Raw genomic sequence first — 17,828 nt, forward strand, 5'->3', positions numbered from 1 at the left:
TCCAGCACCTCTGTTTATTGAGGGATTCCTGCACCCCGGCAGGTTGATCGGATGGGCTGCCCGGGCCCTGAACAGCTGCTGGGGGAGTCATTGCACGCTCTACAAGTCATGCTCCCAGCACTACCGCAGGTGCTGGGCAGGGGGCAGCGGCCCCCCCAGCGGGAGATTGAGGAGAGGGAGAGATCAGGAAACTGGCCTTTGGAGGGTGCAGAGCCGTGAGGAAGAGGCTGCAGACTAAACGCTCACCCCCTCTTGGGACTGTTGCGGCCCCCAGGGCGTGCCTAAGAGACGCCAGCTAAATTGCTTTGCTGCCCCCAGCCGGGCCACTCAACCCACTTGAACCCAGGGCCAGGAGCTGCATCGAACCCTCGTTGAGAGTCTGCCAAGTCTGGTTGCGCTAGTTCCCTCCCAGCCTGCCGGCAAACACGGTGCCCCTAACTCCAGCCAGTGCCGTAGTCATCCCCGCCCTGGACGAGCCACCCCGGCCATCTTCCTGCAGGCCTCCCTGGTAGTGTCAGGGGGACACAGCCTGATGCCCCATGGCTCCCTTCGCCCAGGGCTACAAGCCGTGGCACACACCTGCTGGGCTACCTCCTCGTGGAGGATGTCTATCACCCCCCCCCCCCCAGTGGAAGCACAGCTGGGTCCACCCTCTCAAGCAGGGGTGTGTGTGTGTGTGTGTGTGTGACAACTTAATACATCCAGAGATCTAGCCCCAGCTGTGGAAGGGAAGTGGTGCCTAGTGGTTAGAGCATTGGGACAGGCACCCGGACTCCTGGGTTCAATCCCTGACTCTGGAAACGCCTGGGTTCTGTCCCCAGCTGTGGGAAGAGGTTGGGATCGGACTCCTGAGTCCTATCCCCAGCTCTGGGAAGGGGATGGGACTCCTGGGTCCTATCCCCAGCTCTGGGAAGGGGATGGGACTCCTGGGTACTATCCCCAGCTCTGGGAAGGGAGTGGGGGCCGGGACTCCTGGGTCCTAGGCCCAGCAGGGCCTCCTTCCTCTACTTTTTGAAAGTTTTTTTTTTTTTTAATCCTTTTAACACCCAAAATTTACTTAAAAAAAAAAAAAAAGATACAAAAGAATCAGCTGGCTAAAAAGAGGGCAAAGCGGGGGGTGTTGCTAGCCCCCTCCTGGATTCATGCTCCTAAACATCCTGCCCCTCCCCCCCGGCTCCCCCCATCACCCACCGTGCTGATGCCTCCCCCTCGGTCCAAGGGTTTGTGCTTGTACCGTGGCTGTCCACACTGGAAGCTACAGGGCATGGGAGCGGGGTGGGATCTATAGCTGGAGCTGTCTGTGTTGTCCAGGGAGGAGGAGGAGGAGGAAGGGGCCTGGTGCCTTCGTCTCAAGGAGACTTGTTATAGGACACGTCCCTCCTCTTCCTCCACTGCAGCATCTTGAGGAGGCTGAGGCTGGCTTTGAAGAGCCGGTCATGCTGGAAGATCATCTGGTGGAAGGTGTTCAGAGGCAGGTTCCCGGTGGGGTCGGCGTGTTTCAGGGTGGTCATGGGCGTGTAGAGGCTGTTGGTCTGATAGCGAAAAGGCGGCTTCTCTGCCATGATCACCTTGGCCGTATGCTGGGGAGAGCGGAGGAAGGGCCTGCCCGTTAGACGCTCGACCGACACGCCCTGGGCTTAACCTGCACGGGGCAGACCCCCCGTTGGTATGAAAATCAGCCACAGCTCCACTGGGGTCAATGGGCCACGTCCCCAGGTGGTATTTGTACAGCACCTAACACAGTGGGGTCCTGGGCCGCGGCTGGGGCGCCCTAGGCTCTACCGTAACACACCTAATACAATGGGGACCTGGGCCACGGCTGGGGCGCCCTAGGCTCTACCGTAACACACCTAATACAATGGGGTCCTGGGCCACGGCTGGGGCGCCCTAGGCTCTACCGTAACACACCTAATACAATGGGGACCTGGGCCACGGCTGGGGCGCCCTAGGCTCTACCGTAACACACCTAATACAATGGGGTCCTGGGCCACAGCTGGGGCGCCCTAGGCTCTACCGTAACACACCTAACACAGTGGGGTCCTGGGCCACGGCTGGGGCGCCCTAGGCTCTACCGTAACACACCTAACACAGTGGGGTCCTGGGCCACGGCTGGGGCGCCCTAGGCTCTACCGTAACACACCTAACACAGTGGGGTCCTGGGCCGCGGCTGGGGCGCCCTAGGCTCTACCGTAACACACCTAATACAATGGGGACCTGGGCCAGGGCTGGGGCTCCCAGGCACAACGATAATATAAATAATCATGGCTCCATTGGACTCAATGGGCCAGATCTGGGGTAAATCAGCACCACTCTGATTAGCACTTATTGTTGGTCTTGGTAGCACCTACGAGCCCCAGCCATGGCTCAAGCCCCACTACACTGGCTACTGTATGTTATTTCTTCAGTGTATTATGGTACTGCCTAGGTGATTAGAGTGGGGGGGCTGGGAGCCAGGACTCCTGGGTTCTGTTCCCAGCTCAGGGAGGAGAGTGGGGCCTGATGGTTAGAGCAGGGGGGGCTGTGAGTCAGCACTCCTGGGTTCTATCCCTGGCTCTGGGAGGGGAGTGGGGCCTGGTGGTTAGAGCAGGGGGGCTGGGAGCCAGGACTCCTGGGTTCAATCCCAGCTCTGCAAGTCCCTTCCCTTTTCCATGCCTCAGTTTCCCCCCTCTGTAAAACAGGGATAGCTGTGCCGAGCTCAACAAAAATGCTTTTTATCTGTTGATCTCAAAGGGCTGAGCAGTAACATACTTGCTTCACCACTGGTCGCCCTGCCCTTACACAGACTCACACCCCACCCCACCCCACGTGGCAGATGGCTGGGACAGAGGCTGAGTAGCAACTGAAGATTTAGCCCAGAGCTGATCTGACGGCCCCGGCTGTTCCCGGTGCCACCATTAGATTTGGGGGTGCTGAGAACCTCTGGCAAGCAGGCCCCTAGGATCTAACTCCCCACCTGTCCTCCCTGGGTCCCCAGTGCCAGTGTGGTTAGAGCCGAGTACTATAGGGCTAGGAAGGGGGTAGCGGGTCAGCGTGGGAGGGTGGGGAGATGGCTCCCTACCTCAGCCACCTCGTCTGGCGACTGCCCCAGCACTGTGAAGACTTCCTTGGAATAGGCCATGTAGAAGCCTTGGAATATGTCCAGTGTCTCCTGGTCAACGGCGGACAGGTCCATGCAGGCGGCTTCTTCGTAGAGTTTCCTTTCGAACTCGGTCACCACCGGCCCGGGTTCGATCAGGCTGATGCTGGAGAGGAGCAGGAGACAGTAACACATCGCAGCTCATGTACCCCGCCAGGGCCTGGCTCCGGGCCCGTTAGGGCACACGCAGATAGGAGCTGGCATGCAGGGGCAGAGCACTGGGTTGTACAGGTTGGTGCAGCACCTCCTTAGGCCAGTGGGCCCTCTAGTCCAGCACCCCACCTGCTGCCCTTCCCATATCAGACCACCCACCCCTCCCTCCTTCCAGCCTTTCCTCCCTCTACCCACCTACTGCTCCACCCAACCATCCCTCCTTCCTCCCTCTACCCACCCACTGCTCCATCCATCCCTCCTTCCAGCCCTTTCTCCCTCTACCCACCCACTGCTCCATCCAACCATCCATCCTCCACCCTCCCAACTTCCCCTCTATACTCACCCACTGCTCCCTGCCTCCCGCCACCCGCTTACTTCCATCCCTTCCTCCCACCAACTCTGGAGTCCCACTTCCCGGCATTGCCATCTCAGATGGCTGGGCCATATAATCCAATATCCTTATACCTGGTGCACCCAGCCTAAGATCCCAGCACTGCAGTCGATTCCTCCCCTTCCGTGCACACATGATGCACTAAGCCAGTGGTCTCCAACCTTTTTATGTCCAAGATCACTTTTTGAATTTAAGGGCAACCCAGGATCTACCCCGCCCCTCCCACAAGGCCCCGCCCCCTCCCCAAAGCCCCACCCCACCCACTCCACCCCCCCGCTTCCCCGTCACTTGCTCTCCCCCACCCTCACTCACTTTCACCAGGCTGGGGTAGGGGTTTGGGAGGGGGTATGGGCTCTGGGCTGGAGCTGAGGGGTTCGCAGTGTGGGAGCGGGCTCTGGGCTGAGCCTAGGGGTGCAGGAGGGGGCTCCAGGCTGGGGCAGAGTGTTGGGGTGTAGGAGGGGGTGCGGGCTCTGGACTGGGGCAGAGTGTTGGGATTCGGGGGGGGTCAGCGCTTGGGCAGAGTGTTGGGGTGCAGGCTCTGGGAGCGGGGGGCAGGGTTAGGGTTCAGGGTGCAGGAGTGGGCTCAGGGCTGGTTCGGGGTACTGGCTCCAGTAGGGGGCTGAGGTCTGGGGCTTAGGGGCAGGAGGGAATTCAGGGTGCAGGAGGGGGTTCGGGGTGCTGGCTCCAGAAGCACTTACCTCTGGCGACTTCTGGTCGGCGGTGCAGCTGCTCCCAGAAGGGGCCAAAGCACTCCTGTGGCCCCGGGGAGGGGGAGCGTGGAAGGCACATGGCTACGCACTGCCCCCCTCTGCAAGCATCAGCCCCGCAGCTCCCACTGGCTCCCCGTTCCCAGCCAACGGGAGCTGCGGGGGCGATGCTTGCAGGCAGGAGCAGCGCGCGGAGGGAGACCCCCGCCCCCGGGGCCGCTTCCGGGAGCAGCGTGGGGCCAGGGCAGGCAGGGAGCCTGTCTTAGCGGCAGCCCCACTGTGCCCCCGGAGATTGCGATTGACCGGCTGGTGACCGCTGCACTAAGCCAACAGTGCTAGGATGCCCATGGGGCAGAGGGGAGGGAGAGGCCTTCTGGACCCCACCCCTCACAACCTTGGTGGGTCCGTCCCCCTTTTCTGAGCACCTGCAAAGTCAGCCCCGGGGGGGGCTGCCCAGTCGGCCTAATGGATCAATGGAGCGACCAAGCACCTCCCGTCCGCTCCCTGCAGCCACCTGCCTGCAACCCCTCTGAGCTTCGGACGGGGGGGACGGCTGGGAATGTCCACTGCCCCCCTGTAGCACTGGGGCTCATCTCCCCTACACAGCCCTGCCCCCCCAGACTTACTTCACACCAAACTTCAGTGCCTGCAGGGCCAAGCTCTCACAGAAACCCTCCACAGCGAACTTGGAGGCGCAGTAGATGTCATTGAAGAGGAGGCCTGGAGAGCAAAGGCGAGAGCGAGTCAGGTCAAGCAGAGAGAGGGGAGGGAGCTGGGCCGGCAAAGGGTGAGGCTCTGCTGTGCCGGGAGGGCCTGCCCAGAACTTGACGAGGGGTCGGCCGCCAGGGAGCGGAGACACCTGCCCGTGGTACTGACCAGAATTGTCCCACCATCTCCTGTCTTATAGCTCGATTGTAAGGTCTTGGAGGCAGAGACCAGCTGCTTGCTCTGCGTTTGTACAGCGCCTAGCGCAGTGGGGCCCTGGGCCATGGCTGGGGCTCCTAGGGGCTACCGTAATACACCTGTGATGCATGGCTAGAAAGAGTTAAACATCCTGCAAAATAAATAACCCTCAAAAGACCTGTGGGGAGATAATGTTTGTGGTTTTGTGTATTTACAGATGTGTGAGTAGGGTGGACAATGTAATCAACAGTCCCTGTCTGTGCTGTATTCTGATCATTCAGAGGTCAAAAGAAGATCCTAGCATTTAAATGAATTGCAAACACGGGATATCTCGGTATTCATCTCTCTTTGAACTGTACTGTGAATGGTGGAGGAACAACAAATGGCCTTATGCTAATTCATATAGCTAAGAACCGGTGATGGACCTCCTTCAAAGTCATCGTAATTACCTTTTGTTCCCCAAGGAAATCCCAACTTGTCAAAGAGGACATGACATTGTATAAAAGAGCCTTGGGTCCTGATTCTGTGATCTCAGATCTGCTTAGACTTCATCAGGGGAAGTTCGAGTCACAAGACTGAGGTCCCAGTTATGCAGGTACACCCTGAATATGAGATTTGGACATTGGACTATCGCCTATGAACTATTTCCAAAAGAACTCTTTGCCACTACAAAGCTCACCGTCTCTGCTGTGAATCTGCACCTCAATGGATTGAACTCATGTCTGTCTGTATATTGATCTTTTAACCAGACTCTCTCTCTCTTGTGTTTTAATAAATTTTAGTTTAGTTAATAAGAATCGGCTGAAGCGGGTGTTTGGGTAAGATCGGAAACATGCGTTCACCTGGGAGGTCATGTGTCCGATCCTTCGGGATTGGGAGAACCTTTTCTTTTATAGGATGAAATAAGATTTACAGAAATTTTCATCATATTTGACGTGGGTACCTGGATGGAGGCCGAGGCCCCCACACCAAATCAGCAAGGTGCAGCCGGTCCTCAGGGGCCACAGCCCTCCCTGCCCCGTCCCCCGGTCTCACCTTGCAGCCCCAGCACGCTGCTCATCACCACGATGTGGCCCCGGCGTCGGCGCTTCATGTCGGGGAAGACTTCGCGCACCAGTCGCACCAGCCCGAAGAAGTTGGTGTCAAAGAGGCTCTTCATGGCAGCGACGCTCTGGCTCTCCACTGGCCCAATCATGCCCAGCCCCGCGTTGTTCACTGCAACGGGGGGAGGACATGCGAGCCCCAGGAACCCCCCAGGGTATGGCAGCTACTGGGGCGGGGGTGAGCGCAGACTGGAAGTGGGGAGCCCCACAGAGACGGGGCAGCCGGGATCCTCTTTTCCCCCCGGCTCCGATCACCAAAGGCAGAAGCATAAACGGCCCATCCGGCTCTCTGGCGGGCCCACACCATGGGGCTCCCTATCCTTTCCTTCGGGCGGGGCGACCCCACAGGCCTCATGGCCTGACATCCTAGATGGGCCCATCCAAGGTAGGAAGGCATGGGGGCTGGGGGACGCCAGGCTAGATGGGCCCATGGGTCTGATCTCATATGGCGTTTCCTATGCTCTCCCTGAGCAGGGGCTCAGCTCTGCTGGGGAAGGCATCAAGATCCCCACTTTACAGCGCGTCCCCTTCCCTGTTCAGCCGAACCCTCCGCTGGGTCACCACCCAGCAAGGCCAGCCGGGCGCACGTGCGTGAGATCCGGTGTCAACCGCCCCCTTGCCCCACACAGCAACCTTAGTGCCGAAGAGCCCTCGCATCTGTGGCCGGATTTTTAGCGGGGGCAAATGAGCAGGGCGAAGCCACCCAGCTCCTCCAGTTACACCAGCCTCCCCTCTGAGCCTCACACCCCTTTACCAACGCGTGTGCGTGCACAAGGTTTGCCACTGATGCACCCAGGAGTCAGGGGTAGAGACTCAGGGGGGCAAATGCAGCCGCTACCTGTAAGGGGCTGTGTAAGTTACAGGTGAGAAAAACGGGAGTGTCTAAGTGGGCGGGGTCCAAGGCACCCAAGACAAGAAATTCCTTAGACTCCCTCCGCTGGAGGAACCCCCAGCTGCTCCGGCCCCCATTCCCACGGTGGGTCTGTGGGGCCAGGGAGCCACACTGCCTGCAGGGAAGAGCGCAGTGGTCCCCCAACCTCCCCCCACCGGGTGCGTTCCAAGGAAGGCGGCCCACGCAGCCCCGAGCGGCCGGGCCGGCTGTCCTACCCAGCACGTCCACTCTCCGCTGGGGAATGCCCTCCACGCAGCGCCGGATGGATTCCTCGCTGGTCACATCCATCTGGCGGATTTCCAGGGTCTTGTCCAAAGCCGGCCCCGCTTGCTTCTCCAAGGCCTCGCGCTTGTCCAGATTCCTCATGGTGGCGATGACTAGGCAGAGAGATGGGGGGTGGCCAGGAGGGTTCAAACCAGCCAGGAAGCTCCTGTGCTAAGCAGGCTCGGGCCTGGCCGGTGCTTGGATGGGAGACTTCCAGGGCAAAGATGGGTGCTGCAGGGTGAAGGGCTCAGTAGGGGGCACAGGAGAGTTGGGGGGGCTGTCTGTGCAGACTCTGATGCACTAGGGGGAACTGTGCTGCAGAACCAGGGTGGGGGCTCAGTAGGGGGTGCTCTCCCCTCGCAGGCTATGCCAGTGTGGCACCAGTGGGTGCTGTGAGGCAGAAAGGTGCCATTTAATGGGGCAGGACCAGAGGTGGCTGCATCTCCGCAGTGGCTGAGCAATCTCTGTATTAACAGCTGCTGTGCCCCACCCCAGAGGCGGCTGCATCTCAGCAGTGGGTGAGCATAAACTGTTACCACACCCCATCCCAACAGTGGCTGCATTTCAAAACTGGCTGAACAATCTCTGTATTAACAGCAGCCACATCCCACCCCAGAGGTGGCTGCATCTCAGTGGTGGGAGAAGTGATTCGGCACATAGGGCTATAAAGCCCCGGGGATAAAAGGCCATAGAAGTAGTAAGATCATTATCATTTCCCTGCCCTATGCCCCATGTTCCTCTTCTTCTCCAGCTCTTTATAATCCCCATCCCGACCTTCTCACCTCGGAATCTCTTCAGCTCATCTTTAGCCAGCCGGACGGCCAGGGCCAGCCCTATCCCGGAGGAGCAGCCAGTCAGCAGCACGGTCCTGCAGGACATCCCTCTGTCTGTCTGTCTGTTACAAACAGGCAAGAGAAGTCAGGTTCAAAGAGGGTTGAGGGAGTGGGGTCTAGTGGTTAGAGTGGGAAGGTTGCAAGTCAGGACCCCTGGGTTCTAGCTGCAGCTCTGGGAAGGGAGCAGAGCACCTAGAGGGGAGGGCGGCATCAAGACTCCTGGGTTCTATCTATACGGGGAGAGTGGGGCTTAATGGGGGCTGGGGGTGTTAGGCGTGAGGCATAGAATCATAGAATATGAGGGTTGGAAGAGACCTCAGGAGGTCATCTAGTCCAACCCCCTGCTCAAAGCAGGACCAATCCCCAATTTTTCCCAGATCCCTAAATGGCCCCCTCAAGGATTGAACTCACAACCCTGGGTTGAACAGGCCAACGCTCAAACCACTGAGCTCTCCCTCCCCCCACTGATCTACTCGGTTGTGCCAGTCCCATCTCCTGCTTCACTGATCTGGCTGCCCTCTGCATGACACCCCCCGATCCCGGTCTCTTCCTAGGAGAGGATTTCCACCAGGTGAAGTGGCACCAGCCTCCGCCCATCCCCCTCCCGCGGGAGCACATGTGGTTCTATTCTGGAACCGCCTCAGCCTCTTATCCCCGGGGCCGGCTCCGCCCGTCAAACGGAGGCCGACGTGAGCGACCGGGCGCAGGGCAGCAAAGAGCCCAACCCCCGCGCGCCGCAACCAACCGCCCTCACCCCTGGTGTAGACGCAGCCAGGCGGGACGCCCCCGTCGTCCGGGGCCGGGGCCGTTCTCATGCTGCCAGGAACCCGCTGCTGCCCGGAGGCTGCGTCTACACTCCAGGGCCCCGGCACCCGCCAATGCGGCCGCGTCAGCACGCTTGGGAACGGGGGCGGGGGGGAATCAGGGCTTGCTGGTGACCCAGCTCTGCCAGGAATCCACAGCACGGGGGGCAGACGAGGGCAGTGGTTCTATTTCCCGGCTCGGCCTCTGGGCGAGCTTGGGCAAGGCACAGCTGCTCTGTGCCTCTTTTCCCCCTCCCCTCCTTGGTCTATTTAGGCTGGGAGCTCATTGGAGCACGGGACTGGTTCTCACCCGGCACGACGGGCCCCCCGTCCCGATCGCAGATGGGGTCTCCAGGGGATACCACAACACCCCCAATAACTCGACAAGTTGGCAAACATCAGGTTTCGTCAGCGGAGCCGTTTGACGGGCCAGACACGACAGAGGGCCCCGAGCCAAGGCAGTCGGCAATTAATAATGACCAGGCAACAGCTCCTCATGGCAACTCCTGCCCTGGATCTCAGTTATTCAAGCCGGACCCGGGCCTTGGGTCTCTCCCCTGACCCAGTTCAGACTCAGCAAGGCTGCTCGCCGGTCGGCCGCAGCACCGGGTGGGGAATTATAACCAAACGAAGGACAGAAGCTGGGCTATTATTGATCTAAGCTTTGATTTCTTTGTGGACGAAAGGCCCGTCCTGCTGATCTCACCCGGCTGAGACTTCCGTCACAACTGGGTAGCACAGGGAAGCACCCAAGCGGGCAAAGGGGCCAGGGGACGATTAACGAGGGGGTTGGGCCTGGAAGGAGGAGATCCTTCTCCAGATTTATTCTTGTTCAATTACGCTCTCTTATAAACTGCATTTATATTGACTGAGGAGATAAAAGCTCTTTAAAAGGGAGCCCGAAGTCCACAGCCGACGGCTGAGCAGGTGGGATATGCACAAAACAAGCCCAGTCGCTCATAGAATGAAAGGCCCTTTAAATGCAACACTTCTCGGACTGTAATTTTGTACTTTGGGGCACCTACAAGCCAGAGCTGAGATTGGGGTCCCCCGTCACACCAGGTGCTGCACAGAGTAAGAGACGGTCCCTGCCCCAAAAAAATCTAAAGTGACAGGCAGACAAAGGAGAACTGGGCTCAGTTTCCAGCTCTGCCCCTCGCAGCCCTGAGGCAAGTTACGGCCTCAGTTTCCCTGCCTGCAAAATGGGGATAATAATAATTCCTTATACCCAGCCTTCCTCTGTGTATACTGTAAAATCTCCAGGGCTGGGACTGTCTCTCACTATATGTCTGTGCAGAATCTGGCATGATGGAGGTCTGTGTAGTGCCCGGCACGATGGGGTGGGCCCTGATCATGGCTGGGGCTCTGTGCAAGGCCACGACCTACGTGTTTCTGTAATAGCAACACTGATGAAATGCAGAGGGCCGTGTCAGTGTTTCACCCAGGCCTGCGGGTCAGAGAAGACACAGAACCCAGGTGGGTCACCCCAGAACCCAGCGAGTACCAAGGGTCGGTACAAACTTTAACTGACCACAGGTACGGTCCAGAATTATGGGCCATGTGAGTCAGGGGGACTCCGGGGCTGTGGGAGTCTGATCCAGGTGGGAGACAGGAGGGGAGATGGTCAGCGCTCCCGGGAAATTCGTGGTTACTGCTCAAAATGGCACCAGCCTCAGAGCTCTGTGTCCGTCCTTGGCTCTCTGGGAAAGTAGCAGACACAGCAGCTGTAGCCAGCCTGACTAATCTTGGCTTATTCTGGTGCTAGACCCTGCAGGATCAGGCTATATATAGAAGATGGGGCTCCGCTCTCCACAGGAAGATCTCCGCCGGGCTCCCCACCCTGGAAGGTGGTTCTCAGGCAGCTCCCCAGAGAGCCACTCTGTACTGTACTTCCGATGGACACCCCCAAAACACCTTGTCACTGCTGCAGGCCCAGTTCCCGACATCCCCATTGCACTTTGCACCCGACTGCCAGCTCCACCCACTGCACCCGCCTCCCAGGGGTCCTCAGTTCCCAGATCTTGCTCCCCAGTGCACCCCTGCTCTCAGAACCACATGGCACCCCGATCTTTCCTGCCCCCCACCCAGCTTTTCCCCTTCATCAATGCACCCCCGCTCCCCTTAGCTCTCAGCTCTTCCCAGTGCACCCCTGGGTCCGCCTGGGCTCCGATCCGCATTGCACCCCTACCTTTCTTACCCCCCCCCCCATGCACCCCAATCTCCCAGCCCCACAGGATCAGGGGAAGGCTGAGCACAAGGCGAAGCCCCGCTTTATCCCCCTCCCGCCCGAGACGGGGGTGGGGGGAGCCCCTTGCTGCAGGATTCAGCTGCCCTTGGAGCCGGGAGCTCGGAGCCCAGCCCCCCGCCTACCTGCACAGCTGCGAGCTGGATCGATCCCCGGCTCAGCCAGTCCCCGCCTTGCAGCGGCTCCAGCTACGGCTCCTTCACCCGACCAGCCGAGGGAAACGCCCCGCCAGCCCGCAGCACGCCGGGGCTTGTAGTCCCTGCAGGCCGGCCTCCCCCAGGTCCCGGGGCGGGGGCAGAGCCCTGCCCAGCGCCCCCCTATGCCCCGCCCTTCTGCCTGTCGCGCCCCGGCGGGGGGGGGCACCCTCCGGTATCCCGCCCCCCTCCAAGGTAACTCGGGGGGTAGGGGGGCTTGTTATTGTGGGGCTGGAGCGTGCACGTGGGGCTTTGTTATTGTGGGGCTGGAGCGTGCAGGGGGGCTTTGTTATTGTGGGGCTGGAGCGTGCATGTGGGGCTTTGTTATTGTGGGGCTGGAGCGTGCACGTGGGGCTTTGTTATTGTGGGGCTGGAGCCTGCACGTGGGGCTTTGTTATTGAGGGGCTGGAGCGTGCAGGGGGGCTTTGTTATTGTGGGGCTGGAGCCTGCACGTGGGGCTTTGTTATTGTGGGGCTGGAGCCTGCAGTGGGGCTTTGTTATTGTGGGGCTGGAGCGTGCAGGGGGGCTTGTTATTGTGGGGCTGGAGCCTGCACGTGGGGCTTTGTTATTGTGGGGCTGGAGCGTGCAGGGGGGCTTGTTATTGTGGGGCTGGAGCGTGCACGTGGGGCTTTGTTATTGTGGGGCTGGAGCGTGCACGTGGGGCTTTGTTATTGTGGGGCTGGAGCGTGCAGGGGGGCTTGTTATTGTGGGGCTGGAGCCTGCACGTGGGGCTTTGTTATTGTGGGGCTGGAGCGTGCAGTGGGGCTTTGTTATTGTAGGGCTGGAGCCTGCACGTGGGGCTTTGTTATTGTGGGGCTGGAGCGTGCAGGGGGGCTTTGTTATTGTGGGGCTGGAGCCTGCACGTGGGGCTTTGTTATTGTGGGACTGGAGCGTGCAGGGGGGCTTTGTTATTGTGGGACTGGAGCGTGCAGGGGGGCTTGTTATTGTGGGGCTGGAGCCTGCACGTGGGGCTTTGTTATTGTGGGGCTGGAGCGTGCAGGGGGGCTTTGTTATTGTACTGTGGCTCACGACAGCCGAGTTGCTGCTGTCCTTGATTTCTTTTTATATGCGCACTTTATTTTGAAGTCGCCCAACTTTGAAGCATGTGGCTAACGTGTTTTTTGAGGTTTGGGCCATTTTGTTGTGCACTTCCAAATAACTGTACCCTAGGGCTGAGCCGCCGTCAGTTTATGCCTCTTGAATAAATTGCACAGCGTTAGCATGCCAACGTGCTCCTGTACTGGCCATGCCCAGCTCAGATATTTCCAAACACAACTTGCTGGGTCTCACTGTGTCGTGTGAGCCCCTCCCAGTCCTCCATGTTCTGACCCCGAAAATGCTTTTGAGATTCAAAGTTCAATGATAAATTCTTCAAAATGATAAAGGGGGACCCTGCAGAACTACTCACTGCAGTATGTCACCAACACTTAAATCAGCTTCTGGACCACATGACTGGAGGATAGCGAAGGTGATGCCATTTTTTAAAAAAAGGCTCCAGAGGCGATCCTGGCAATTACAAGCTGGTAAACCTGACTTCAGTACCGGCAAATTGACTGAAACTAAGGTAAAGTACAGAATTGTCGGACACACAGATGAACACGATTTGTTGGGGAAAAGTCAACACGGCTTCTGTAAAGGGAAATCATGCCTCACCAATCTACTAGAATTCTTTGGGGGCTCAATAAACATGTGGACAAGAGTGATCCAGTGGATATACTATACGTAGACTTTCAGAAAGACTTTGACAAGGTCCCTTGTCACAGGCTCTTAAGCGAAGTAAGCCGTCATGGGATAAAAGGGAAAGTGCTCCCACGAACTGGTTAGAAGATAGGAAACAAAGGGTCGGAATAACTGGTCATTTTCAGAATGGGGAGAGATAAATAGTGATGTTTCCCAGGGATCTGTACTGGTGCCTGAGCTGTTCAACGTATCAATAAATGATCTGGGGAAAGCTGTAAATAGCAAGGTGGCAAAGTCTGCAGATGATAACTACCTTGAGCAATTTTGTAAACCCAAAACTGACTGCGAAGAGTTACAAAGGGATCTCACTAAACTAGGTGACTGGGCAAGAAAATGGCAGATGAAATTCAGTGTTGATAAATGCAAAGTAATGCACATTGGAAAATATAATCCCAGCTGTCCATACAAAACGGTGGGATCCAAATTACCTGTCACCACTCAGGAAAGAGATCTTGGAGTCATTGTGGAGAGTTCTCTGAAAAGATCCATTCAATGTGCAGCGGCCGTCAAAAAAGTGAACAGCCTGGTAGGAACCATTAGGAAAGGGATAGACAATAAGGCAGAATGATCACAATGCCACTGTATAAATCCATGGTACGCCCACATCACGAATACTGTGTGCAGTTCTGGTCGCCCCAACTCAAAAAAGATGTATTTGAAATGGAAAAGGTGCAGAGAAGGGCAACACAAATGATTAGGGGTGTGGAGCAGCGTCCATAGGAGGAGAGATTAAAAAATCTGGGACTGCTCAGTTTAAAAAAGAGATAACTAAGGGGGGGATAAACTGGAGGTTTCTAAAATCCGGACTGATGCGGAGTAAGTGACTAAGGAAGAGTTATTTACCCCTTCACCTAACACAAGAACTGGGGCTCACCCAATGATATTACTAGGCCTCAGGCTTAAAACAAACAAAAGGAAGTATTTCTTCGCACAGCGCACAGTCAACCTCTGGAACTTGTTGCCAGGGGCGGTTACAAAGGCCAAAACTATATCTGGGTTCAAAAACGAATTAGATACGTTCATGGAGGTTAGGTCCATCAATGGCTATTGACCAAGACAGTCAGGGACCAAGATGCTCTGGATGTCCCTAAACCTCTGACTGCCAGATGCTGGAACTGGGCAACAGAGGATGGATCACCTGATGATTGGAAGCATCTGGCATTGGCCACTGTCAGAAGACAGGACACTGGGCTAGGTGGACCATTGGTCTGACCCAGTATGGCCGTTCTTATGGTCTTAGTAACAATTTCCCTGCTCACTGCAGTTCTGGGATTTGGCTGGAGCAAGGCCCAGAACCAGCCCAGTGAGAAGCTGCTCACATGGGGGCTTTGTACCCCACAATTGCTGGAAACCCTGGGCTGGGCCCCTGATTCCCTGCTCTGGCTGAGATCCATTCACCACTGGCATCAGGGACAGGGGCAGAGGTGGGTTTACACCATTTTTGCCCCTTCCTGCTTAGCTGCCTTGAGGCAACTCTAACGTACACACTGAACAGCCACCGGGGCTTCCCTGCAGTGATGTGGAGCACAAGTGCGGCCAGAGCCAAGGGGGCATGGCTAGCGCACCACTAACTAATCTGGACCGCTGTTTGGCTAGTTTTTCATGCTGGCCGTGCCCACTCCAGCTTGACCACATCCCCTGTGTCAGGAGCTTCAAGGGGTTAGCAGCTCAAGCAATGCCCTCTGCCAGGAGAGATCTCTCAGCTCTGTGGTCCCTTTACTTTGCAACAGCAGCAGCAAAGGGGCTGTAGGGCAAGTGAGAATCAAGCCTCTGGATCATGGAAGGCTTTAAACAAACCCGCCACTTGCTGAGATGTGCCAGTTCCGAGCAAAAGCCAACCCGAATGCTCAGCAAAACAGCACGGGAGGGTCCTTTGCCTTTTACCCTAGAGATTGCTTGGGGTTGTTTGATTGCAGGCGGAGCCCAGATGTGCCGAGGCTGGGTCCGTGCTCAGGAATCTTAGCCAAAATGTTCCCCCTTCGTCTTCCTGCTGCGTAAGAAGGGGTGGGCACAGGGGGAAGCTTGGTAATGAAATAACGCCGATTTCTGATATGGTGCTTTTCATCACTGGAACTCAAACATTTCACACTCTTTAATGGGTTTATCCTCGACCCCCTGTGAGGCAGTGCTGTTATCCCTGTTGTTCAGTGGGGGAACTGAGGCACGGAGAGGCCATGTGACTTGCCCAGGGTCAGAAGAGGACAGAGTAGGGAATTAAACCCAAGGCTCCCACATCCTAGGTCAATGCTTTAACCACTAGACCATCATCCTTCCTTGTTTATACATAGACACTGACTGGAGTAGCTCCTCCTGGATACTCAATTCCAGACCAGAAATCACTTTATTCTGCAAGTATTAGGGTGCTTATAATGCAGAGTCATTCTGGAATAAAGTCACCTTTATTCCAGGCTATTTTAAATTATTTGTATGATCACAGCACCCAGGACCGCACCGTGCCAGGCGCTGTACAACCACAGAATGAAAAGACAGCTCCTGCCCCAAAGATCTTACCATCTAGAGCATCCACATGGCGCATTAAGTTTCCCTAGGGTTATAGAGGGCTTGGAGTCAATCTAAAGCAGCCCATGAAATAAATCTCCCCTTATGGGTGCTGACAGCCGTTTCCCTGCTGCCGCAAAACTTTATTCACATTCGTGGGATAAAACAGGTACAAACCCAGACAGATGCCTCAGGATAGCTCCCTCAGGAGGCACAAAGTTTCTGGATTGAGGATTCAGAGGGGATGGGCATTGTAACAGGTGCTGTACAAAGGAGTATTCAGTTCAGTTCAGGGACGGTTGAAGTGTGCCACGGTGTAAAGAAATGACAGAGGCCTTGGGTATCTCAGAGGTGGGAACGACCCACACAAGCTACGGTTCCGTGCTCTGTCCTCTGTGTCCAGAGAGCTTGGATCAGTAGAAATCGCAGAGCAGGGGGTATTACAAGGATAATAGAGGGTTATGGAAAACAGCAGTGTCATGAGCTGTGTACACGTCCACTGCTGCCCTCTACTGGATGGAATTTGAACTGCATAACTGTGTGTCATAAGCCCATGCTACGAGCAGCTGTAGGAGATTCTCCTGCAGATCCAGAGGCAGGGGACTGCATGCAGGAGGATGTGAGTCCTACCCCTGCTGCTGTGAAATGTATAGAGGTTCTGCCATGACTCCAGTTAACATTATAGATGGGGGCATGGGGGACAAGGGAGACCTCCCCACAGAAAGGGTGACAGCTAGTGACATTCCTGGGTCCTCCTCTTCTCGGCCTATGAAGGGCAGCCGTTCGTCATCATGTGCTGGGCAAACTCCTCCAGCCCCTTGCAGAGGGCACGGAAATGTCCCTGTTGGCATTCCATGGGGTTTGGCCACAGCTCAACCCAGGAACCGCTCCCGAGCAAGTAAGCCATCCTGGGAAAGAGAGCAGGAGGAAACATTACCACAGCCCTTCGCGGGTGAGGGGGTGACCCCACATGTCCAGCGTACAGCCTGGCAGAGATCACAGGGCATTAAGGGGAACCACCTCCCATTGTTAGTACGGGAGCACTTGGCTCAGGGCCCCACTGTTGCAGGGTGCTGCACAGAGCAGGAACTGAGGCACAGAGATGAAGTGACTTACCCAAGATCACATGGGGTCAGTGGCAGAGCTGGGAATTGAACCCACTTCTCTTGAGTCCCAGCCTAGTGCATTAACCACCAGCCCACTCTTCCCCCCCTTCCTCATAATCCTTCTGCCTCTCCAGGAGCCTGCTGGAGACTCACTCAGTCTTCAGATCCCACAGGTCACTGCTGAGGCCCCAGATCAAGTAGCTCCTGTTCTCCAGCAGGTTCAGGGTCGCCTTGCAAGCCACTGGGCTGATAAATCGACGGGTCTTCCCCTGGATGCCTTGCTCTGTCCCTTTAAAAAAAAAAAAAGCCAGCGATGGCCTATGAGCGTGGGGAGCAGAATGATCGCTGATGGCAGATCAGCGAACAGGAGCCAGACCCACTGCAGAAGAGTCTGATCTCAGTTAAACAGGTACCAATCCAGAGTGACTCTCGATTTCAAAGGGGTCTCTTTTAGTTTGACATGTGCTCAGAATCTGTCTCCCTGGGGTCGCTCTGGATTGACATTTGGAGGATAGGTCCATCCATGACTGTTAGCCAAGATGGTCAGGGATGCTACCCCATGCACTGGGTGTCTCAAGCCTCTGACTGCCAGAAGCTGGGAGTGGACAACAGGGGATCGATCACTCGATGATTCATTCCCTCTGAAGCTCCTGGCATTGGCCACCGTCAGAAGATAGGATATTGGGCTAGATGGACCATTGGTCTGACCCAGTATGGCCCAGTTCTTAGGACATCGGGGCAGGTGAGTTCAAAATCCCTGTCAATAGAGTCACTCCTGATTTATGCTGGTGTAAATGAGATCAGAATCTGGATTCCTCTGTCTTGTTGGAAAAGGGCTCCCATGGTCACAAAACATGGA

At 56.7% G+C, this 17,828-nt stretch overlaps 2 protein-coding genes and 1 long non-coding RNA gene across 3 annotated transcripts in view; 1 reads left to right on the forward strand and 2 right to left on the reverse strand.

Annotated features, from left to right (window-relative positions):
* LOC140901139 (retinol dehydrogenase 8-like) lies at positions 1-11,688 on the reverse strand. The gene is made up of 7 exons (XM_073319458.1): positions 11,556-11,688; positions 8,332-8,444; positions 7,501-7,662; positions 6,326-6,505; positions 5,014-5,107; positions 3,059-3,242; positions 1-1,580 (listed from the first exon to the last, which is right to left on the reverse strand). Exons 2-7 carry the CDS (start codon positions 8,426-8,428, stop codon positions 1,350-1,352), a joined length of 948 nt encoding a protein of 315 aa, XP_073175559.1. The 5' UTR covers positions 8,429-8,444; positions 11,556-11,688; the 3' UTR covers positions 1-1,349.
* LOC140901140 (uncharacterized) overlaps positions 11,563-17,828 on the forward strand; it is a 16,547-nt gene continuing 10,281 nt past the window's right edge. The window contains exon 1 of the long non-coding RNA XR_012155775.1: positions 11,563-11,819. This is a non-coding gene — a long non-coding RNA (uncharacterized lncRNA). The remainder of the gene's footprint in view (positions 11,820-17,828) is intronic.
* The window catches only part of LOC140901138 (complement C3-like), a 45,769-nt gene continuing 43,934 nt past the window's right edge, over positions 15,994-17,828 (reverse strand). Inside the window, exons 40-41 of the mRNA XM_073319457.1 lie at positions 17,123-17,258; positions 15,994-16,771 (exon numbers count right to left, since the gene is read on the reverse strand). Of these exons, the coding sequence (XP_073175558.1) occupies positions 16,630-16,771; positions 17,123-17,258 (278 nt within the window). The 3' untranslated portion in view covers positions 15,994-16,629. The remainder of the gene's footprint in view (positions 16,772-17,122; positions 17,259-17,828) is intronic.

Source organism: Lepidochelys kempii, chromosome 20, assembly GCF_965140265.1.
Source record: "Lepidochelys kempii isolate rLepKem1 chromosome 20, rLepKem1.hap2, whole genome shotgun sequence".
Lineage (NCBI taxonomy): Eukaryota > Metazoa > Chordata > Testudines > Cheloniidae > Lepidochelys > Lepidochelys kempii.